The sequence below is a fragment of the Liolophura sinensis genome, chromosome 2 (genome assembly GCF_032854445.1).
Source record: "Liolophura sinensis isolate JHLJ2023 chromosome 2, CUHK_Ljap_v2, whole genome shotgun sequence".
NCBI classification, from domain to species: Eukaryota; Metazoa; Mollusca; class Polyplacophora; order Chitonida; family Chitonidae; genus Liolophura; species Liolophura sinensis.
Window position 1 is genome coordinate 24,629,401 of NC_088296.1, and position 25,789 is coordinate 24,655,189.

At 37.2% G+C, this 25,789-nt stretch overlaps 2 protein-coding genes across 2 annotated transcripts in view; both read right to left on the bottom strand.

Annotated features, from left to right (window-relative positions):
• LOC135462957 (putative ankyrin repeat protein RF_0381) overlaps positions 1 to 19,142 on the bottom strand; it is a 34,773-nt gene extending 15,631 nt beyond the window's left edge. The window contains exons 1-10 of the mRNA XM_064740280.1: positions 19,095 to 19,142; positions 17,147 to 17,245; positions 16,370 to 16,468; positions 11,265 to 11,363; positions 10,459 to 10,557; positions 7,087 to 7,185; positions 5,290 to 5,388; positions 4,737 to 4,835; positions 2,617 to 2,715; positions 2,079 to 2,177 (exon numbers count right to left, since the gene is read on the bottom strand). Of these exons, the coding sequence (XP_064596350.1) occupies positions 2,079 to 2,177; positions 2,617 to 2,715; positions 4,737 to 4,835; positions 5,290 to 5,388; positions 7,087 to 7,185; positions 10,459 to 10,557; positions 11,265 to 11,363; positions 16,370 to 16,468; positions 17,147 to 17,245; positions 19,095 to 19,142 (939 nt within the window). The remainder of the gene's footprint in view (positions 1 to 2,078; positions 2,178 to 2,616; positions 2,716 to 4,736; positions 4,836 to 5,289; positions 5,389 to 7,086; positions 7,186 to 10,458; positions 10,558 to 11,264; positions 11,364 to 16,369; positions 16,469 to 17,146; positions 17,246 to 19,094) is intronic.
• LOC135462708 (E3 ubiquitin-protein ligase Midline-1-like) overlaps positions 1 to 25,789 on the bottom strand; it is a 241,656-nt gene that overhangs the window by 58,701 nt on the left and 157,166 nt on the right. The gene's annotated exons all lie outside the window — the stretch shown is intronic.

Here is a 25,789-nt window from a genome sequence, read left to right on the forward strand (position 1 = left end):
TGAACAGGGGCTGTACTCAAGGTTGAAATGTACAGCCTTAGGTCCACATAAATTCTGTTGCTTGTATCTTTCAATACACTGTGCTGGTCAATCTCTCGGGGAATTTTGATTGTATGTTCTCAAATTCTCTTTGCTACAGATTTTGCAAGACTACCAGTTGGCATAAAATACTGAAATTGCGACAGTTGTTTTGATGTATTGGTGATAAAAATTCTACCGTTTTGTCATACTTTTAAAAATCTTTATATGCAGTTTCTATATGAAAACAAATGGAAATAAGTATCGTAAAAAGATACATTACTTTTACGAACCGCCCTATAAACAACTGTGTCGTTTCTGTGGAACAGGTGACAGTCAGGTAACATGTTCACAGAATTCAGTGCTATTTGTAGTATTGTCTGTCCTGTCCATTGTGAATGTTCGTCATGTAGATAACAAATTCTTCAATCCATTCCTGTCTTACCAGTTACATATATACATTGATGATTTTTTTATTTCCAGGGCGCGGACATTCATCTAAAATCAAAGGTTGGTATTACCACATGATGTGCGTGGCAAGTGATTGCATTTGAATCAGGCATACTTCAGTAACACAGTCTGTGTAAAAATCATTAACTGTTTGTTACTGCACACTTGCTGCACCGTTCGGCGCATTTATCTGGGCCTCTTTATTGTAAATGACCGTCACTGACGTCCTATCTGCCTCAGTTAAAAGCACATCAGGAATGTATTCTCGTAAAATGAACCAAACTGTGGTATAAACCGTAAAAGTGTTCAGCAATGGTACCAAATCTGTTCTTCATACTCAAGGTATCCTCAATGTATGTTCACAAATTTACTTCAAATGTTCTCTAGTCTAAAATTGGTTTTCAAGCCTTTTAAACAATTTTTTACAAAAACCAACATTAAAAAATTGTTTCTTTTTTTTAGGATAACTGAAACATAAATTTTTTGTTTTATATTGACATAGAAGTGGTCTTTCATTTGACCTGTGGACGACATACTAGATCCTGAATTTTGAAATCAGCTCCTTTCCTGAGTAAGTGACGAAGGCGATCTAGATCATTGACAACGATGAGCCATGGGTATTGACGCTTTTTTCTTCCTGTGAACCGTAACTAATATATACAAACCACCCTATCTCCCGGCATGCAAAACTTACGCCGATTCGCCTACCACGTAAAACTTCATTTCACCAAAACTTTAAGTTCAAACACTTTGCAATAAAAAAGAAATTGCAACTAACATCACTGTGTATTTTTTACGTTATTCTCCGTAAACCTTGGTTCTGAAGGGCGCGCAGTTTGCTACCATTTAAGTGTTTACGTAAGAAGTCAGTACAAAAACCATAACTGGCGTATGAAAACAAGTGACGTTTTCATAACTGACAATTTACCAACTATCACACCGTTGTTACTCTTTGTGCTGAAAGGTTTATTATATTGTATCCCTATATTCCCCGATTCTGCTGGTGGCTTAAGCATCCATTAGACCTGGTTCCTTTGCATGGTTTCAATGGTAATGTATGTTAAATGTGATGACAACACAGAATTTTGAGTCCTTCTAGACCAGTGATGTCAAAATAATTGCAAATCCAAAGGCGCCATTCTATTCTGTGGACTTAACATGGAAGCTTAGATGGAGCCATTTGCAGCAAATATAAATGGAGACAAATATTAGCCTGGACTTTAGACGTTCGGCCATCTTAAACACTGTCAAATTCCCTTACCTTACCTTAACATGTACATGTGTATGTCTCCGCAAAATGTTTCTTTTTTTCTAGACTGGAAATGCGCTTGAAATGTATAAACACGCCGGCATGAATTTATTTGCATAATATTTGGGTATAGAAATGTGGATTTAATTTTTTCTTTATCTTTTCACCTAATAATATCATTTTTGTTCACCTAATATTGTGTTTAAGCCTACGGCGACATAATATATATATAGAACATGCCCGAAGTGAATAATTTTCCGTCTTTGTCTTTTGCGCAAACATGTATTTAAGATAAAACTACGTGTTTAAAATGGCTCTTGGTCCAACACGCTCTCCTTTTAAATAACCATACAGTACGTACCTTATTCTGTACGTTGACATTGGCTCCGTGATTTATCAGCAGACGAACAAGGTCCATATCATCTGTCCTCACTGCCCAAAACAACGCTGTCTCTCCTTCCTGTGGGATGTCACAATAATATGCCATTTATACACTGTCTCGATACAAGGTTCGTTTTCTAATTATTAATTATCAGCCCCCCCCCCCCCATCCCAACCAACCCCTACAAAAAAAGTAACCCTGGTTGATAGACTAGTTTAAAAAACTACTGAGCGACGACTGGCCATAACTACTTAATGAAGATCCGTATGTGGGTAATGCATACTGTAATGGCAGCAACATTTTCTACGGGGTTTTTGAAGCGAATCTGTTTAATTTGGATGGTATTTTGTATCTCCTAATATTTACACGCACAAAGGAACTAGAACACCTCAATGGAGAATCAATATAGACTGTATTCCTGGAAAAAAACCAGAAATAAAACATGTTTTTTACTGCTGGTCTTATTTAGCCTAGAGTCCGAGCAATGTGAAAATTATCGTAACTATACACCACATACCTTATTCTGTATATTGACATCAGCGCCTCTCTCTACCAACAGACGAACAAGATCCAGATTATTTGCCCTCAGTGCAAAAAGCAAAGGCGTCTTTCCGTCCTGCACAAGTTAAAAATAGTATGTAGATAAAGTCAAGCTTGAATGTCATAAAAAGGGATGTATATGAAGTCAGGGCTAAGGGTCAAAAAGGGTGCCGAGATTTTTAGATGATCGAACTTTTGAATACACCGACAAAATCAATGAAACATTAATGAGGTTGGCATCCTAGCATTAACAAATAATGTAAACTCTCTAAAATTGTGTACAGATTAGCTTCATTTCTAAACATTTGGATTCTACAATTCTACATAAGTTGTCACCACTCAAGGCATCCGTGTCCAGTATAAAGATACTTTGCTTTTACAAACTGCCCAATGAACAACTGTCTCGTTTCTGTGGAAGAGGTGACATGAAGGTAACATGTTGACTTGATTTAGTGTTATTGGTGTTATTGTCTGTCTAGTTTATAGTGAGTGTTCGATATATAGCTAACGAATTGTACATTACATGACTTTGTTATACATATACGTATATGATATAATTTATTTCTACGGTGCGGACATTTATGTAAAATCAAAGTCAGGTATCAGAGAATAATGTACGTGGCAACTGATTGTATTTTAAGTAGCAGATCTCAGTAGCACAGTCTGTGTGAAGTCGTGAGCTGTTTGTTACTGCACACTTGCGGCACCGTTCGGTACATATATCTGGGCGTAAGTCTAGTAAATCACCGTAAATGACGTCATATCTTTAAGAGCACATGGGGAATGTATTCTCGTAAAATAAACCAAACTGTGGTTTACACGGTAAAGTATTTAACAATTGTAGTAACTCTGTTCTACATGTTCGAGGCATCCTCAATACATGGTTACACATTCAGTTCAGACTCTATCTAGTATAGAATTAGCTTTGAAGCCTTTTAAACATTTTTTTTACCCAATTAACATTAAAAATCGATTGTGAGGACAACTGAAACATAAACCCATTGTTTATATGGACATAGGTGACGTGTTTTTTCAACTGATCTGTGGACGACATGCCAGATCCTGAATATTGACATCAGCTCTCTTCTTGACTTGGAGACGAAAGCGATCCAGATTATTTGCCTCTGATGAGCCATGAATAATGATGTTTCCCCCCTCCTGCGTACCGTAACAATAATATACAAACCATGACCTTATCTCCCGAATGCAGAACTTGTGCTAATTCACCTATCACGCAAAACTTCATTACACCGAAGTTTTAAGTTAAAACATATTGCCAAAAAAAATGTATGTATGTTTTTACCTAATTCTACCTAAAGCATGGTGGCGCGCAATTGGCTGCCATTTAAGCATTTACGAAAGTAGTTGGAATAAAAACCTAATTGACATTGTATGAAAAGAAAATGTTTCACAGATGACAATTTGTCAACTATCACACTGCTGCTACTCTCTGTGTTATAAGATTTATTATATTATATCCCTATATTCAGCTGGTAGACGATAGATCCATAAGGTCTTGTAGCTTTGCATTGTTTTAATGGTAATGTATGTTAAATGTGATGACAACACAGCATGTTGAGTCCTTCAAGACTAGTGATATCAAATTAATTGCAAATCCAAAGACGCCATTCTATTCTGCGGACGTAACAGTGTAGCCAATATGAAATATTTTGCAGCAAATATGAATGGAGACAAATATCAGTCTGGATTTTAGACGTCGGCCATCGTAAACCCTGGCATAGTATGTACATGTGTACATATCTGCAAAAGGTTTCTTTTTTCGAAAGTGTAAATGTATCAACGAACGTGCATAAATTTATTTGCAAAATAATGGGCAGAGATATGTTGATCTAATTTTTTGTTTATCATTTCAGCTTTAATTAGGTGTAGATTGCGAAGACATAATATCATTTTGGTTTGGGTAATACTGTGTTTACACCAGAGGCGGCATAGTTTATACAATTCATGCCCAAAGTGAATAATTTTCTTTCTTTGATCTTTGTGCATACATGTATTGAGAGATAAAACTGAGTGTTTAAAATGGCTCTTGCTCCAACATGCTCTCCTTTTTAATAAATGTAACCATACAACACGTACCCTATTCTGTAAGTTGACATTGGCTCCGTGATTTATCAGCAGACGAACAAGGTCCATATCATCTGTCCTCACCGCCCAAAACAAAACCGTCTCTCCTTCCTGAGGGATGTCACAATAACACGCCTTTTATGCCTCGATACAAGGTTTGTCTTACAATTATTTTTTATCACCATCACCCCCCCAAAGTTCTCCCCCAAAAAGTAAAATCTCTGTTATATGGATTGCCAGGATATTAAGAGACCAGTTTAAGAAAACACGGAGCGACCATTGGCCAAAACTACCTGCTAAATACAGGCACAATTGTATGCAGGCAATTTATATTGTAATGTTAGCAACATTTTCTTCAGGGTTTTTGGAGCAACTCTGTTTTTGTTTATTTTTTGTCAGTATGTTGTACCCCCTAATATTTCCACGCACGCAGGAACCAGGGCACCTCAATGGAGAATCAATTTAGGCTGTCTTCCTGGAAATCAATCTAAAGTAAAACAGGTATTTTAGTGTTGGTCTTATTTAGTCTAGAGTCAGAGGCAATGTGAAACTGTACACCACATACCTCATTCTGTACATTAACATCAGCGCCTCTCTCTACCAACAGGCGAACAAGATCCAGATTATTGGCCCTCAGGGCTAAAAGCAAAGGCGTCTTTCCATCCTGTAAAAGTTGAAAATAGTATGTAAATGAAGTCAGGCCTGAGTGTCAAGAAAGGGCCGGAGAATTTTGACACATTCAGGTTTTTATTTGGAAAAAACTTTCTAGATGATTCCATTTCTTAAAACACCGACAAAAGCAAATAAACATTAACGAGGTTGGCACCCTAGGATTAAATCATGTAAACTCTCCAAAACTGTGTACATAACATTAATTTTACATTACATGACTGTGTTATATATATTTATATATATATATACCTATATGATTTATTTTATTTCCACGGCGCGGACATTTATGTAAAAAAAAAGTTTCGTATCAGAGCATATTGTACGTAATATTTTTTACCAAATTAACATTAAAAAAATCGTTTTTGAGGATAACTGAATCATAAATCCCTTGTTTATATTGACATAGATAACGTGGTTTTTTATTTAATGTGTGGACGACGTTCTAGATCCTAAATTTTCACTCCATTCCTGACTAGGAGACAAACGCAGTCCAGATCATTTGCTTCCTCTGAGCCAGGTGTGAGAGTGTCTTTCCCTCCTGTGTACCGTAACAATAATATACAAACCACGACCTTTTCTCCCGGCTTGTAGAACTTCACCTGTCACACACAACTTTATTTACCGACAATGTATTGCATTAAAAAGGAAATGGAACTAACATCACTGTATAGTTTTACCTAATTCTGCCTAAACCATTGTGTAAAGGGGCACACAATTAGTTACAATTTAAGCACTTAAATTAGTTAGAATAAAACCCTAACTGACGTAGATAAAAAAGAAGCGTACATTCACAGGTGATACTCTGTCAACCATCACACTGCTGTGGCTCTTTGCTGTCTGATTTATTATGCTGAATTCTTATATAATTTACCACGATTTTGTTGGTGGAATTATTATTGATAAGGCCTGGTTCCTTTGCATTGTTTTAATGGTGCCGGGTGTTAAAATGTGATGACAAGACAGCATTTTTAGTCCTTCTAGGCCAGTGACGTCATATTACTTGCAAGTAACATCACTTTTTTTTTACCTAATTTAGCTTAAGGCCGTGTGCTAGCGGTCATTTAATTTCCTGCTGTTTTTTTCAAATTTTCTGCTATTTAGGCATTTACATGATAAGACGGATAAATACATAAATGACAATATAATATGGTAATACCGGATGTAGTTAACTCTTCGTGTTTACTTGCGCCAGAACAAAACAATTTATTCGGGAAGTCGTACTGGTATATAGAATACAAACCAGGTTACAGTATACGTCTTATATAAACAATACAGAGTGTCCAGCTGCATCAGGAGTACAATTAGATTGCCTCATGTTTTGATGTTTATCTGATAAAGTTTTAATCGAGTCAAGGTATCCTCCACACGAGAACGTAAGCAAGAAAACCTCTTTGAGCAGGGACATGTATGACAGTCAGATTTTCATTTGTAGTGGACTAAAATTTGGGTAACTGCACAAAGTACTTGGGTGTTCAGGATTGTGTATTCAGGAGGCTTGTATTCAGGAGTTCAGTCATGTTTACTAACCAAGTACTAGTCAAAAAATCATACAAACAGCTTTGTAACATTGATTTCATTTAAAAGAAAAGAACACATTTATACAATCTATAACTTAACTGAAAGATCTATACTTACATGTGGTCGTTATCTATGTGATGTTTGCGTTTCCAAAAAAAAGACAACAACTCACCTTATTCTGAATGTTGATATCACCGTCCAGATCCACAATCTGATGTACAAGATCCACATTATTTTTACGCACTGCCCAATGAACAGCGGATTCTCCTTCCTGCGGAATGTCAGCATAACATACATTTTACAAGTTCATAGACATTAGTGGTATAGATATAACTCCCGATTGTTAGTGTATATCGTGTAGGTAAACGAACTATCAATTGATAAACCAAGCTGACCAAGGATGTGTTGCGTTAGTCCGCAGTGCGGCAATCACACTGTATCACAGTGCTGCAGTCACACGCAGCAGCACAGCACCGTAGCGATGGACTACAGGGCCGCGGTCACACTGTACCAAAGTGCCGCGGTCATATACTGTACCACACCACCGTATCGATGGACTACAGTGCCGCGGTCATACACTGCACCACAGCCCCGTAGCAATGTACCACAGTGCCACAGTCACACTGTAGCACAGTGCCGCGGTCACACACAGTACCACAGCATCGTTGCGATGCATCACAGTGCCGCGGTCACACACAGCACGGCAGCACGGTAGCGATGTACCACAGAGCCTCAATGACACTTTACCACAGTGTCGTGGTCACACACAGCACCACATACCCAGAGATATTGGCGTAATCTGATCAGTAGTTTGCACCTGTGTGCCACACAAAGCGGTACAATGAACTAATGAACTACATTATACCGTGTGATAGCCGGACAGATTTTTATAATTTTGCTCTCTTCGGTATGTTAGACTAATATAATGGATGTAAGTCATGTGAAGTTGAAGAAAAAGAATCTCTGCATAGGGGCCAGTAAAATCTTTGATACAAGTCCTCAAACCTGGTGCGTTTGAACAATTTCTATAACATCATGAATTATATTTGATGACAAGCAAACGCGTCAGCAATCCCAGCGACGTCGAAGACATTCCTATTAAAACCAGTACACATTTTTACACAATTGTCCACCTTGAATCCTTTCCATGGTGTATAATCTTTTGCATGTTGGTCTCGCTTGAGCCATGTCGCTAAGCAGTGTATGTATGATGCTTGTTGTTCAGCATTAATTGAACAATTCGAATGCAGACCTAAACCAGGAAAGCTGACCAGAGTCCGGAAATTACTGCTTTGGTGTGTTATGTATCATTTGTGTCACTGTCGCCGCCGATCTGGCGTTACTCTCGATAATGTGGTACTTTCTACCTTATGAATGCATGATGCAGGATTGGTTATTCACCAACCTGCACTAAGCTGTGACTGAGCAGAACCAAGCTGACACTGCGAGGAAAGGTTTGACCTGGTAACATCTGGATTTATATGAAAACCATTCAACTTTTATTTATTTATTTATTTATTTATTTTTTGGAGTCGTGTTTTACGTCGTACTCAAGAATATTTCACTTGAACACTGGACTTGAACTCACAGCAAACGCATTGGTGAGAGACTCCTGGGTCATTACGCTGCGCTAGCGCGCTAACCAACTGAGGCACGGAGGCCCCGAAAACCCTTCAAGAATCTTATTCTCCAGAACAACCGAACCGATTGACCTCAAACTTGGCACACGTGACCATATATATGTAGTTTGGTGGCAATCAAACCTATTTAATATAAATAAATTCGATGTGTAAATTAGGCTTGGAGAGACCAATCAAACTAGCGTAAACTTAGGTCAACTGTAAAATCAAAATGAATGAATGAATGAATGAATGAATATGAGGACGAGTAGTCATTATTTGTGTGTACATATACTGTGTCTTCTTATGGCAGGGTGAGTCCTGGGTGCCGCCACTGAAGTATCATGCCAAAGACACAAGACATGACACCCCATCCAGTCACATTTTAGTTTTCTTTCCCTGCTCTAAGAGGCGCCAAGCGCCAAGCCAGGCGTGGCAGGCCTAAGAACAACATAGTGTAAGTACCGGGCAAAGTTGGTCGCTTGTTTTTTCGCCCATTTTGGATTCCCCTCATTTTAGAATTGTGTTAAAACGTCTTTTTCACTTATGAATCGATTTTTGTAAATGTTTGTATTCTTGTAAACTGCCCCTGTGTATGTGAAGTTTAAGAAAGGCGTCGAAATTTGTTCACAACTTTAAAGCTGGTCAAAAATATGAGGCCACAAAAATTTCTGGATTTGGTACAACCTGAACGTTTTCTGAGGTTTTTCAGAGTCCTGATTCCCATTGTGCCCTGAACATTCCCTCGTGATGGGTAACTTTTTATGAAATTAACAACAAAAGTGTTCAAAACTGTTCGAAAGCTTCTTATCTATTTAACAGGCAAGTTTGTGTAAGATTGCATGAAATTTCTTTTCCCCTGTAATTTATCGCGGGAACGGGCATCAATCTTGCAACAGTCTATTCTTTGTGTCTTTTGTTCTCGGCTATAAGCAGAAGATCAAAGCCACATAATCTGTATGCTGGCCTATAGTAGTACTACTATTGTACGTGATATCTGGCTGTCTGGGGTTCAAATCCAACATGCTGTATTCATTTTTTTGACATTTGTCTCCTTTTTACCGTAGTTATCATTACTATTACCAACATAATTTGTGCATAACGTACAAAAGCATATCTTGGAATCACTGTCCTATATTTTCATCTTGAATTAGCGAAAGAGAGGCGTCGAAATTCGTTCACAACTTCAAAGATGGTCATAAATGTGAGGTCACAAAAATGTTTGGACTTGGTGTAACCTTGACGTATTGTGATGTATTTCAGGCTGCTGATTTCCATCCTGCTCTTAGTTTTCTCAACAAAAGTGTTGAAAACCGTTAGAAAACCTCTTATCCACTTAACAGCTGAGTTTGTGTAGGACTGCATAAAATTTATTTGTCGCTTTAGTTTATCGCGGGAAGGGACATCAAGCTTGCAACAGTGTATTATTTCTATATTTTGTTCTCGGCTATAAGCAGAAGATTAAGTCCACATGATCTGTATGCTAGCCTTTAGTTGTACTACCATTGTGCTGTCTGGAATTCAAATTCAACATGCTCTATTTATTTTTTTTACGTTTTTCTCCTCTTTACCGTAGTTATCATTACTATTACCAACATAATTTATGCAGAACGTACAAAAGCAGATCTTGGAATCACTGTCCTCGACAGCTATATTTTCATCTTGAATTAGGGAGAATCAAACTACTGAGAAATCATGAAGATACTCAAATAGTGTGATGCAACAAACGACATACCCGTGCTATACACAGCCGTATGAAGATATTTGCATGATCCAGCTGAATGAGAGAGGAATGTGTCATACAGCTGTTTGATCTACGTGTCTTCTGAATTACTCCTTACTTGGACCATATGCATTTACATGTAGTTATGATCTTGTGGCCTTCGATAAGATCTGTTAATTGTAGCTGGTTCTACCCGACATACCTGATCCGGGGCTGTGAGACTCACTCCTTTCTTCGCCAGTAGACGAACACTCTCTATATCACTGTTCATTACTGCCTTGCGCAAAGACATCTGGTCTCTCTGCAGATTGTCATAACTATGTGTCATTTCCAATATAAATGTATAATTATGACATCAGTTTACAACATTAAACTCATCTGCACATATCTCCAGGTACAGTAGATATCTTAACTAGTCATTTACATATTTATCCTACTCACTGTTCACAGATATACTCACAGTCTCCCATCAAAGATACTGCATACATTTATCGCCAGCTAAAACTCCATATTTTTACACTAAATTTTACTCGGGCTCCACGTGTCAGTATGTCGTGTGTCATATTCTCGCGTTTTTAGTTTGTAACAAAATGTCCTGACACCAGACTTTATGTAAATTATAGAATGATGTGCAAACCTTATTTACATCAACTATAAAAGTTTGGGGAAATACTCTGTATAATCTGCAAAGGGTTAATTGCCATATCTATAACATAACAACAACAGCTATCCAAAGTAATGACTAAATGAACGACTCGAAGTCCAGGATAGACTTAATGGGCTGTAAAAGTTTAACTTAGAAGGGCACGCTCGCCCTTAGTTCCTGATATAGCATAGAATGGTCCAGGTATGTTTCTCCATATAGCACATGAACACGTGATCGGGCCATGTGCCACAGTTCAAATTAAGGTTGCCTTTCGACGCATTTTAGCTAGATAATTCTGTACCATTCGCCGTCACACACCGTGGTTAATTTCATAAAACATGTATAGACGTATTATAACATACCTTATCCTGTACACTGGCTTCCTCATCCTTCTGTGTCAGCAAACGAACAATGCGCACATGGTTTAATTCTGACGCCATGCTCAAAGCCGTCCACCCGTCCTGAATAATGTCCAAGACAGTTAATAATTAGTGTAGTTAAGGCTCCACACGTCAAACAGACCCAGTGTTCAGCCGATTTTGCAAAAAGTATAAGAGCAAAGAATTCAGTATAACATAATAACTACAAAAAACAAAGCCTTAGAAATAAACATAACATGCACAAAAAACAACAACAAAGCTTTAAAAATAAACATAATAGATCAAAGCGCTCTGTAACGAATCACTATTAGAAACACTGAAACATAGGCCTACACATGTGCTTGTATACAGAATATAACTGATGTAAAACATGGTGTTCATACAGGATTTTAGTAGATTAAACATAATTTATATTTTTACAGATTTAATAATGTGTGCGCTTTTAGAAAATGAAAGTATTGACTATTTTTACAAGGCTCTAAACGAACGTGACAAACAAACATACGTGGCAGGGGATGTAACAGGTAAATAAAAAGGTATAAAAATTCCTTTACTCAAAGAAAATGTCATATTGAATTAATCGAAATGCACTTAGGAAGGCAATGAATAGCAGCATGCAGACGACAGAAATTCGATCCATTTCACAAGGAATTAACAGGGCATCAATGATCTAAAACCCTAAAGTACATAGGTATATGGCATGATTAAATGTCTGTCCTCCGTCAATGGATACATTTTGTGAACAGTTGCCATATTGGAACATTCTTAAACAGCATAATTAACTGTTCATGTCCAAAGTAAGACGCAGATTGATTTGAAAACAAAGTTCTAGACGTTTGGCTGTGTGAAGTGCTAGGTTGAGGCGTATACACGAGCTCGTAGATACTATCAGAAATCAGCAATGATAAATTTCGTTACTTTCCTTGGCAGTTTGTCACGGCGTTTGGGCACAAAATAACGTCTTAAATACATGGACCTCTTTGGCACTTATGTTCCTTTTTTTTCGTCTGTCGAGCGTTAGGCCGCGTGGGTCCTCTGTTATTTGGTGACGATCTAACCAAACCACTATACTGACAGCCTCGACGGATTTGACAAAGACAGGTAACTGCATTAAGTTTTAGAAGGGAGAGGGCCCAGGGGATCGTTTTATAAAAAGTCTAAAGGCTAAGCTTAGACGGCTAACTCAATTAGCCAACTGGCAATTCTGTCTAATCCCTTTCACTCTGGAAATATTGGGCTATCCACTAAAGCTTTTTGTCTTAGATTTTGAAATAAAAGAGGAAACAATCCGGCTTTAGGTGTGTTATCATTCCAGTTTGTGAACGGTTATTTATTCATTGAAGAAAAGTAGGATTAGATTAGCTTCGGTCAGAAAATGAAGATCGTTTTAAAGCTCACAAACCACCAAAGCGCATTCGTTGTTGTTGTTCTGCTTTGATTGTCTATTGAGACTAAATGGTCTTTTGTTGGCAAACTTCGTTAAAAACGAAAATGAAAAAGAAATTATTATTTTTGGGCGGTATTTATACATAGTAGTTTAATTTATTTTTATTTTGAAGCCAATTTAATAATTATCATCATAGATCGAAATTTCTATGGTAAGGCGGCTAAGCTTTAAACAGTTTCAATTTTGCGAAAAGCCTGGTGAATGTTTTCGTGGCCTCTTTATGATAGCCGGCTACACGACCCTTAGCCGACAAATAGACATTAGACAGCTACAGAAGTTTTGTGAAAGAGGTGCACATGTTGGTTTTAGGCCAAAGTTCGCTTTGTGTTGATTACATGTTTACAACTATTTCGTAAGATCACATTTTTTTTAAAACCGTGTACACTGTTATAAGCGTAAAAGTTAAATACTCTTTGAAAGTTGATTCAACATTGGTTGACATTTTCCTTTACATGCGAAAATGTCAAGATCGACATGCAACAACGACACATGTTTTGATATGTGTAAATGTTGAATGTTACTGCGAGTTGCTACAGCACATAACCGATACACATTGACATAGATCTTTTTTATTAGGAACTGATGTGTAAGACCATGTGTAAAACGTAAGCAATGATTTACACGTTTTGTAATTTAAGTACGGATCGCTTAAAGTAAGTAATGATTGCACTTTTATCTTTGTTGCAGTCAATCCATGCCTCTGAATAAACTGAACTTCAATCTCCAAATAGAAAAATGAACTGTAAAATCATAACGTTGGAATAAAACGATGACAGTGATTTGGCGGAGATATTGTACTTTACAAGATATTAATAAAAAAGTACAAACATAACAAAGGCAGAATAACTGGAGATTATCGTATTGTCTTTATTACGGTTATAAAGCCTGTGCCAGATGAAAACATACTTAAAATGCTACTTCAGTAAAACTGCTATTGATAGCAAATTCACTAAAAATGAGTGTAACTACGCTTATTCATACAGGGAATGTAAACATCACACGAGTATGTATGGGTTATGCCCCTTTAATACACGTACCTATTATTGAATGTACTAACTCATATTGTCAACAGTCATACAGTAACAGCGCTATTTGAATCCACAAAATCAACCCTGGAACAGATTGTTTACCTTTAGGAATACTTCCTTAACTAATTTTAGATATTCTTCGCAAACATATTGGCAGATCTGTTGATGAAAGATGACATTTTAGCCCCATGTGACTTGGGAGAGGGGTGTCAAAAGTGGCGAGAAGGACTGCATCAGCAAATTTCTTTGCAGCCAGAAAATAACCAAAGACATAAATTTTATGTTTTGTAACATTTTAGGGCATTCTATGGTGGTTGTGTTAACAATTAACTGTTGAAATCAAGTTTAAAGGTCTATTCAAAATGCCACACAGTAGGGTGTTTCCATGACCCCAAACACCAAAGGAAACAGAGAGATTTTTGATTTTTTTTGTTTTACACTTCCATTTATCTGTCAGAGGGTGTCATGGATGTTTAATTAGCATCTTTCTTCTTAATTCGATGTCTTAATTGCAGCGTTTTTCATTGTTCCTTTTCATTACCTGCTGCAGTTTATTTTTGATTCTGCCCTGCATTACTTTTGGCTTAACGCCGCCTTTTCTGGAGGAAATCCGCTCTTTGTGTAGAATTTAGAGTTTCTAAAGCAAACTGTAGAAAGAAGGTCTCTTTTGTGTAGGGCAAAGATTCTTTGGTCAAATTTTTGGATTGGTGTTCTAAGCATGGTGCCATCTACACCAAGCTAAGCAAATTTGATAGGAGGCCCAGTTTTTCCTTTCGTCCATCAGAAAACAACTGCATCTGCATAATAACCCTTGAGACGTCTTGCCTAATTTACTGTTGGGATAGTGTGCACTCACAATTTTACCTCTTAAGAGAGAATATCTTGAGATCTATTAAACAACGTTTCGGGTGGAACGCTCTGGAAGTAGTTGGTGTATTCCTGGACAATCTACTACAAGTGACAGTTACTTGTTAATCACAAGGACCTTTGGACAGCACAGTCAACGCTTCATACTACCACTGAACTAGCAGTCATGTGACATTTCTCCAGTTTGTCCATGCTCAAGTCCTGTTACCTAATGTCCACCTCTCGAGGTAGAATGTTTCACGAACCTTACCTTCTCGCGCTATCAAGGATCCAGAGTCATCATCAAAACAATGAATGAGCTCTGGTTTCTCCATAGCATAGGATCGTTTTCATCAAAGAATGCTACATCCATTAAGAAATAATTTGCATCAGCTTCCATTCTGTTAATGTATTTATGGAACAAGTGCATTTTAATGTAGTAGTTTGGCAGTCTCCAATTATCAAGTGGCAAAAACCATATCTGATGTCACGGTTTACAATATTGTCAGAAAGGGCCACTGAAAGAGCCAGAATTTAAAGAACCGTTCAATATATTGAAAATTTGAAATTTCTTGTTTTTTTTTAACATTACAGTAGACATTTACACTCTGCAAAGAGTATTAAGGATTAATTTGGTCTATAATAATTGTGTTCGGCGGGGACTTGTATATGAGTATTCTTTCCTGTGCAAAGGAAAAATAATGCAATACTTGAAATGCTACTTCAGTAAAAATTCTCTCATTGGTAAAGTCACGTATAATGGACCTGATCAAAGGTTTGCTATGACGTAGTTTTCGGGCATGTAGATCTCAGGTAAGGAAATGACACGAAACTTTACTTACTTCAGATAATCTATCTAACTCGCTGAAATAATGGGCGTGAATAAAAAATTACACACCAGAGAAATTAAACTATTAATGCACTGTTATCAACTGAGGCGAAAACCTTGAAGATCTTACAAGTAAATGTACTGGCCAACCGAATATTCACCTAAATGTGTACAAGAAATGGAGACAAAATGTGGATTGCTAAATTTTCTTTGCTTCATCAATAATATAAACCATCCTTTTAAATTGGTCTCCGTAAATTAAACACAAAATGCTGACTTTTCTCTTGCTTTTTGTAAGCAAGGCTTTATACATGTTAAAAGGTGATTATTCATTTGATGAAAACGTGTTAGGAAGCTACCATTGCAGAAAGGCTATCACGTCTTAATTTACTTCTACTGATCCTACAAACATGTTCATATTTTGTGAGTTCGAATACAGACCTGGCGTTGCTGACATATATAGGCGGCTGGAAATGGGCAGAGGCATGTCCATTTCATTGCTCAGTGTACTGATTTTCCAGTTCGCCTTTTGTATTCACAATGTATATGTGTCTGTATATCACAGGTATCACAGGCACTCATACACACTGGCCTTTTTTTCTACAGTCGTCAAACGGAAACACACTTTTATTCGCTGTATAATGTCACCATACAGCATTTATCCAAGTCTAAAGTTTGATTTAGTGAACAGTAGATTAAAATAAACTCATGTCAAGCGGCTGTTTTATATTCATGGATATGTCTTGGCTTTAATAGCTTAATAACACTATACACAACAAAATACTCAGCAATTATTATATTCTGTGTAGAGTATTTTTCTTAGTTTGGGCCAGTGGGTTTGGTGCTTAGTATAGGTTTTAAAATACAACGTGCAGTTGTCCAGAGGACCATCTCTGGTCAAGTTTTGTGGGTGGCCTAACATTAGTATATCACGTACCTTATCCTGTACACTGACATCAGCACCCTTCTCCAGCAGGAAACGAACAACATCTTCATTGTTTTTCCCAGCGGCAATGTGCAAAGGGGTCCACCCATCCTGTGCAAATTTAAAATAATGTAATACTTGAGCGGCTACTGCAGTAAAAATGCTATTAATGACAAATTGACTAATAATTAATGTAGCTACACCTGTTAATACGGGGAATATAAAAAACAATACGAATGTGAGCTTTTTTGGTGGCGTATAAATATAAGCGTTAAGTCCGACATTCCTATAAGGCATTGGAAATGCGCTTTGTACTTGCTGGTCTGGAATATGTAAACTACAGGGCCTGTTCATTTCTGTTGCCATGGTACTGATTTTCCAGTTCGCCTTTTGTATTTACTATGTCTAGTTATCTGTATATCACAGGCACACATACACACTGGCCTCATTTCCTACAGTCGTCAAACGGAAAAACACTTTTCTTCGCTGTATAATGTCACCATACAGCATTTATCCAAGTCTAAAGTTTGATTTAGTGAACAGTAGATTAAAATAAACTCATGTCAAGCGGCTGTTTTATATTCATGGATAAGTCTTGGCTTTAATAGCTTAATAACACTATACACAACAAAATACTCAGCAATTATTATATTCTGTGTAGAGCATTTTTCTCAGTTTGGGCCAGTGGGTTTGGTGCTTAGTATAGATTTTAAAATACAACGTGTAGTTGTCCAGAGGACCATCTCTCGTCAATTTTTGTGGGTGGCCTAACATTAGTATATCACGTACCTTATCCTGTGCACTGACATCAGCACCCTTCTCCAGCAGGAAACGAACAACATCTTCATTGTTTTTCCCAGCGGCAATGTGCAAAGGGGTCCACCCATCCTGTGCAAAGTTAAAATAATGTAATACTTGAACGGCTACTTCAGTAAAAATGCTATTAATGACAAATTGACTAATAATTAATGTAACTACACCTGTTAATACGGGGAATATAAAAACAATACGAATGTGAGCTTTTTTGGTGGCGTATAAATAAAAGCGTTAAGTCCGACTTTCCTATCAGGCATTGGAAATGCGCTTTGTACTTGCTGGTCTGGAATATGTAAACTACAGGGCCTGTTCATTTCTGTTGCTATGCTACTGATTTTCCAGTTCGCCGTATATATTCACTATGTCTATTTATCTGTATATCACAGGCACACATACACACTGGCCTCATTTCCTACAGTCACAGTGCCACTGCACCAAAGGGCATATGCCATACACTGCGCCACAACACCGTAGCGATGTACCACAGTGCCGCAATGAAACTGTACCACAGTGCCGTGATCGTTTGAATTTGTATAACTTCATTTCTATAACATAATAAATTATATGTGATGACAAGAAAACGTGTCCGCAATTCCAGGCCAGAAATTATTTTTTAAATCAGCACACATTTTTACACAATTGCCCCCCTTGAATCATTTCCATGGTGTATATTCTTTTGCATGTTAGTCATGAGCCATGTCGTTAAACAGTGTGTGTATGATGCATTAATTCAACAATTCAAATGCAGACCTAACCCAGGAAAGCTGACAAGAGTCCGGAATTTACCGCTTAGGTGTGTTATGTATCACTTGTGTCACTGTTGCCGCTGATCTGGCGTCACTCTCGATATTGTGGTACTTTCTACCTTATGACTGCACGGTGAAGGATTGGTTATTCACCAACCTACACTAAGCTGTGACTGAGCAGAACCAAGCGGACACTGCGAGGAAAGGTTTGACCTGGTAACATCTGGATTTATATGAAAAGCCTTTAAGAATCTTATTCTCTAGAACAACTGAACCGATTGACCTTAAACCTGGCACACGTGACTATATATATGTAGTTTGGTGGCAATTGAACCTTTATAGTATAAAAAAAGTCTTTTTTGTAAATTAGGCTTGGACAGACCAATCAAAATAGCGCAAACTTAGGTCAACTGTAAAATCTGCACAACTGGATTAAACAAAAGCCTAAATGACCTCAGGATTATGACAAACAACTCCCGGTTAAGCTGTGGCTTTTACGTGATAGCCAAAAAACTTTTTCAAAACTTAAAATTTAAAATTTTTAAAGACTTTTTTCAAAAACTACATGACATTTACGTAAATTCTGTTACCCCTAAAGCTGATAGTAAATTTCATTTGATTTTAATGAAAGTATTGTATGTTTTAGGATAGACTTATGAATGAACGAATATAACCACGAAGAATCATTATGTGCGTTTACATATTGTTACGTCTTTAAACATTGTATCATATTTTGTCTGGTCGATGTTTTGTGTTTTGTGTACGTCATAGCCTGGTCGAGCGTTCTCGACGCTTCGGTGTTAAGGAGTTTCGTGTCCTTGTTCATACGGTATACATTCTGGAAATATATAGGGATTGTAAACATGTTTACGATAAAACCATCTAGAATTTTCTTTATGTTAATTTATGAAATGAGGGACGGAGTGATATTTTGTTTCGCTAGTTTCTGTTTTTAAGCCGTTATTTTCGACCTTGTATCGCTCATTCTGTCAATGTGTGATTACGTACATTCTATCTCAGTTTACCCTGAATTTGAAAACATTTCCGACTAGTGAAACACACATCGCCAGCTCAGCATCATAGACGCTACTGAAAACCCATCCGCCCTGAAAAGTTACACTTCACAGGGAGTTGGAGATCTGCTTGTCACTTGTAATTCATTTACGTCAACTGACTCTCCTTTGGAAGCCGGAATATTCCATCCGGATTTTTGACGCTGCCATTAGTAAGAAACTATATATTTTTGTAATTATTTGTATTGTTTTGTATATTATGTTTGGTTGTATTATTTGCCTATTTTGTTCAAATATATGTATTGAACTTATTCCAGCATCTTCGTGTTTCTTTGATATTGTGTTAGGCCTATCGCTGATCTGAGAGTTGAACAAGCCAGTTGTTTCTCATCTTTACTCTCCCCCCTTACATGTGCATCGTCTTGCAGAAGGGTGAGCCAATGTTGAAGAAGTCTTTCCGCCACTGAAGTATCATGCCGAGTACACTAGACATGACACCCCATCCAGTCACATCCCTATCCTGTTTCCTTGCTCTAACCTTCCAGTGTTGAGCGCCAAGGCGTAGTAGGCCTCATAACAGTGTCGTGTAAATACGGGGCAAAGTTTGTCATATCTGTTGTCGGCTATTTTGGATTTCTTTCAACTGAGATTTTTTTTGAAAACGTCCACTTAAAATTGTAAAATTTTACATTCCTGTAGACTGACTCTATGTGTATGAAGTTTAAGAGAGGCGTCGAAACTCATTCACAACTTGAAAGATGGTCATAAATGTGAGGTCACAAAAATGTTTGGACTTGGTGTAACCTTGACGTGTTGTGATGTATTTCAGGCTGCTGATTTCCACCCTGCTCTTAGTTTTCTCAACAAAAGTGTTGAAAACTGTTAAAAAACATCTTATCCACTTAACAGGTGGGTTTGTGTAAGACTGCATGAAATTTATTTGTCGCTTTAGTTTATCGCGGGAAGGGACATCAAGCTTGCAACAGTGTATTATTTCTATATTTTGTTCTCGGCTATAAGCAGAAGATTAAGTCCACATAATCTGTATGCTAGCCTATAGTTGTACTACCATTGTGCTGTCTGGGATTCAAATCCAACATGCTCTATTCATTTTTTTTTTACGTTTTTCTCCTTTTTACCGTAGTTATCATTACTATTACCAACATAATTTATGCAGAACGTACAAAAGCAGATCTTGGAATCACTGTCCTCGACAGCTATATTTTCATCTTGAATTAGGGAGAATCAAACTACTGAGAAATCATGAAGATACTCAAATAGTGTGATGCGACAAACGACATACCCCTGCTATACACAGCCGTATGAAGATATTTCCATGATACAGCTCATTGAGTGAGTGAGTGCTTGGGGTTTAACGTCGTATTCAGCTCATTGAGAGAGGAGTATGTAATACAGCTGTTTGATCCACGTGTCTTCTGAATTACTCCTTACTTGGACCATATACATTTACATGTAGTTATGATCTTGTGGCCTTCCATAAGATCTGTTAATTGTAGCTGGTTCTACCCGACATACCTGATCCGGGGCTGTGAGACTGACTCCTTTCTTCACCAGTAGACGAACACTCTCTATATCACTGTTCATTACTGCATTGCGCAAAGACATCTGTCCTCTCTGTAGATTGTCATAACTATGTGTCAATTCCGATATAAATGTATAATTACGACACCAGTTTACAACATTAAACTCATCTGCACATATCTCCAGGTACAGTAGATATCTTAACTAGTCACTTACATATTTATCCTACTCACTGTTCACAGATATACTCACAGTCTCCCATCAAAGATACTGCATACATTTATTACCAGCTGAAACTCCATATTTTGACACTAAATGTTACTCGGGCTCCACGTGTCAGTATGTCGTGTGTCATATTGTCGCGTTTTTAGTTTGTAACAAAATGTCCTGACACCAGACTTTATGTAAATTATAAAATGATGTGCAAACCGTATTTACATCAACTATAAAAGTTTGGGGAAATACTCCTTATAATCTGCAAAGGGTTAATTGCCATATCTATAACATAACAACAACAGCTATCCAAAGTAATGACTAAATGAACGACCCGAAGTCCAGGATAGACTTAATGGGCTGTGAAAGTTTAACTTAGAAGGGCACGCTCGCCCTTTGTTCCTGATATAGCATAGAATGGCCCAGGTATGTTTCTCCATATAGCACATAAACACGTGATCGGGCCATGTGCCACAGTTCAAATTGAGGTTGCCTTTCGACGCATTTTAGCTAGATAATTCTGTACCATTCGCCGTCACACACCGTAGTTAATTTCATAAAACATGTATAGACGTATTATAACATACCTTATCCTGTACACTGGCGTCCTCATCGTTCTGTGTCAGCAAAAGAACAATGCGCACATGGTTTAATTCTGACGCCATGCTCAAAGCCGTCCACCCGTCCTGAATAATGTCCAAGACAGTTAATAATTAGTGTAGTTAAGGCTCCACACGTCAAACAAATCCAGTATTTAGCCGATTTTGCAAAAAGTATAAGAGCAAAGAATTCAATATATCATAATAACTACAAAAAACAAAGCCCTAGAAATAAACATAACATGCACAAAAAACAACAACAAAGCTTTAAAAATAAACATAATAGATCAAAGCGCTCTGTAACGCATCACTATTAGAAACACTGAAACATACACATGTGCTTGTATACAGAATATAACTGATGTAGAACCTGGTGTTCATACAGGATTTTATTAGATTAAATATAATCTCTATTTTTTCAATTTTAATAACACGTGTGCGCGTTTATAAAATGAAAGTATTGACTATTTTTACAAGGCTCTATACGAACGTGACAAAGAAACATACCTGACAGAGGATGTAACAGGTAAATAAAAAGGTATAAAAACTCCTTTACTCAAAGAAAATGCCATATTGAATTAATCGAAATGCACTTAGGAAGGCAATGAATAGCAGTATGCAGACGACAGAAATTCGATCCATTTCACAAGGAATTAACAGGGCATCAATGATCTAAAACCCTACAGTACATAGGTGTATGGCATGATTAAATGTCTGTCCTCCGTCAATGGATACATTTTGTGAACAGTTGCCATATTGGAACAATCTTAAACAGCATAATTAACTGTTTACGTCCTAAGTAAGACCCAGACTGATCTGAAAACAAAATTCTAGACGTTTGGATGTGTGAAGTGCTAGGTTGAGGCGTATATGCGAGCTCGTAGATACCATCAGAAATGTATATCCGCACGGCAAACCTTTCGCATGAACATTAATGAGTGTTAATTGTATTCATATAGCTTGGAGTTCAGATTTCAATGATGATAAAATCACGTTTTATTCTGTAATGTTAAAACCATGGACAAAGTGTGTTTTTACTCGAACAATGAAGGCTTACACAAACGATAGTTATATAAGCAATGATAAATATCGTTACTTTCCTTGGCAGTTTGTCACGGCGTTTGGGCACAAAATAACGTCTTAAATACATGGACCTCTTTGGCACTTATGTTCCTTTTTTTTTTCGTCTGTCGAGTGTTAGGCCGCGTGGGTCCTCTGTTATTTGGTGACGATCTAACCGAACCACTATATTGACAGCCTCGACGGATTTGACAAGGACAGGTAACTGCATTAAGTTTTAGAAGGGAGAGGGCCCAGGGGATCGTTTTATAAAAAGTCTAAAGGCTAAGCTTAGACGGCTAACTCAATTAGCCAACTGGCAATTCTGTCTAATCCGTTTCACTGAGGAAATATTGGGCTATCCACTAAAGCTTTTTGTCTTGGATTTTGAAATAAAAGAGGAAAAAATAATAGTCGGCTACACGACCCTTAGCCGACAAATAGACATTAGACAGCTACAGAAGTTTTGTGAAAGAGGTGCACATGTTGGTTTTACGCCAAAGTTCGCTTTGTGTTGATTACATGTTTACAACTATTTCGTAAGATCGCATTTTTTTTTAAACCGTGTACACTGTTATAAGCGTAAAAGTTAAATACTCTTTGAAAGTTGATACCTTTACATGCGAAAATGTCAAGATCGACATGCAACAACGACACATGTTATGATATGTGTAAATGTTGAATGTTACTGCGAGTTGCTACAGCATATAACCGATACACATTGATATAGATCTTTTTTATTAGGAACTGATGTGTAAGACCATGTGTAAAACGTAAGCAATGATGTGCACGTTTTGTAATTTAAGTACCGAACGCTTAAAGTAGGTAATGATTGCACTTTTATCTTTGTTGCAGTCAATCCCTGCCTCTGAATAAACCGAACTTTAATCTCCAAATAGAAAACTGAACTATAAAATCATAACGTTGGAATAAAACGAAGACAGTGATTTGGTGGAGATATTGTACTTTACAAGATATTAATAAAATAGTACAAACATAAGAAAGGCAGAATAACTGGAGATTATCGTATTGTCTTTATTACGGTTATAAAGCCTGTGCCAGATGAAAACATACTTAAAATGCTACTTCAGTAAAACTGCTATTGATAGCAAATTCACTAAAAATGAGTGTAACTACGCTTATTCATACAGGGAATGTAAACATCACACGAGTATGTATGGGTTATGCCCCTTTAATACACGTACCTATTATTGAATGTACTAACTCATATTGTCAACAGTCATACAGTAACAGCGCTATTTGAATCCACAAAATCAACCCTGGAACAGATTGTTTACCTTTAGGAATACTTCCTTAATTAATTTTAGATATTTTTCGCAAACATATTGGCAGATCTGTTGACGAAAGATGACATTTTAGCCCCATGTGACTTGGGAGAGGGGTGTCAAAAGTGGCGAGAAGGACTGCATCAGCAAATTTCTTTGCAGCCATTTTTTTTGTTTTACACTTCCATTTATCTGTCAGCGGGTGTCATGGATGTTTAATTAGCATCTTTCTTCTTAATTTGATGTCTTAATTGCAGCGTTTTTCATGGTTCCTTTAGGTTACCTGCTGCAGTTTATTTTTGATTCTGATACTTTTGGCTTAACGCCGCCTTTTCTGGAGGAAATCCGCTCTTTGTGTAAAATTTAGAGTTTCTAAAGCAAACTGTAGAAAGAAGGTCTCTTTTGTGTAGGGCAAAGATTCTTTGGTCAAATTTTTGGATTGGTGTTCTAAGCATGGTGCCATCTACACCAAGCTAAGCAAATTTGATAGGAGGCCCAGTTTTTCCTTTCGTCCATCAGAAAACAACTGCATCTGTATAATAACCCTTGATACGTCTTGCCTAATTTACTGTTGGGATAGTGTGCACTCACAATTTTACCTCTTAAGAGAGAATATCTTGAGATCTGTTAAGCAACGTTTTGGGTGGAACGCTCTGGAAGTGGTTGGTGTATCCCTGGACAATCTACTACAAGTGACAGTTACTTGTTAATCACAAGGACCTTTGGACAGCACAGTCAACGCTTCATACTACCACTGAACTAGCAGTCATGTGACATTTCTCTAGTTTGTCCATGCTCAAGTCCTGTTACCTAATGTCCACCGCTCGCGGTAGAATGTTTCACGAACCTTACCTTCTCGCGCTATCAAGGATCCAGAGTCATCATCAAAACAATGAGTGAGCTCTGGTTTCTCCATAGCATAGGATCGTCTTCATCAAAGAAGGCTACATCCATTAAGAAATAATTTGCATCAGCTTCCATTCTGTTAATGTATTTATGGAACAAGTGCATTTTAATGTAGTAGTTTGGCAGTCTCCAATTATCAAGTGGCAAAAACTATATCTGATGTCACTGTTTACAATATGGTGAGAAAGGGCCACTGAAAGAGCCAGAATTAAAAAACCGTTCAATATATTATGAAAATTTGAAATTTCTTGTTTTTTTTACATTACAGTAGACATTTACACTCTGCAAAGAGTATTAAGGATTAATTTGGTCTATAATATTTGTGTTTGGCCGGTACTTATATATGAGTATTCTTTTCTGTTCAAAGGAAAAATAATGCAATACTTGAAATGCTACTTCAGTAAAAATTCTCTCAATGGCAAAGTCACGTATAATGAACCTGATCAAAGGTTTGCTATGACGTAGTTTTCAGGCATGTAGATCTCAGGTAAGGAAATGACACGAAACTTTACTTACTTCAGATAATCTATCTAACTCGCTGAAATAATGGGCGTGAATAAAATAATTACACACCAGAGAAATTGAACTATTAATGCACTGTTATCAACTGAGGCGAAAACCTTGAAGATCTTACAAGTAAATGCACAGGCCAACCGAATATTCACGTAAATGTGCACAAGAAATGGAGACAAAATGTGGATTGCTAAATTTTCTTTGCTTCATCAATAATATAAACCATCCTTTTAAATTGGTTTCCGTAAATTAAACACAAAATGCTGACTTTTCTCTTGCTTTTTGTAAACAAGGCTTTATACATGTTAAAAGGTGATTATTCATTTGATGAAAACGTGTTAGGAAGCTACCATTGCAGAAAGGCTATCACGTCTTAATTTACTTCTACTGATCCTATAAACATGTTCATATTTTGTGAGTTCGAATAAAGACCTGGCGTTGTTGACATATATAGGCGGCTGGAAATGGGCAGAGGCGTGATCATTTCACTTCTCAATGTACTGATTTTCCAGATCGCCTTTTATATTCAATATGTCAATGTGTCTGTATATCACAGGCACTCATATGCACTGTCGTTGTTTTCCACAGTGGTCAAACGGAAAACACTTTTCTTCGCGGTATAATTTCACAATATAACATTTATCCAAGTCAAAAGTTTAAGTAGGTGAACAGTAGATTAAAATGAACTCATGTTATGTGGATGTTCTACATTCATGGATATGTTTCGGCTTTAATAGCT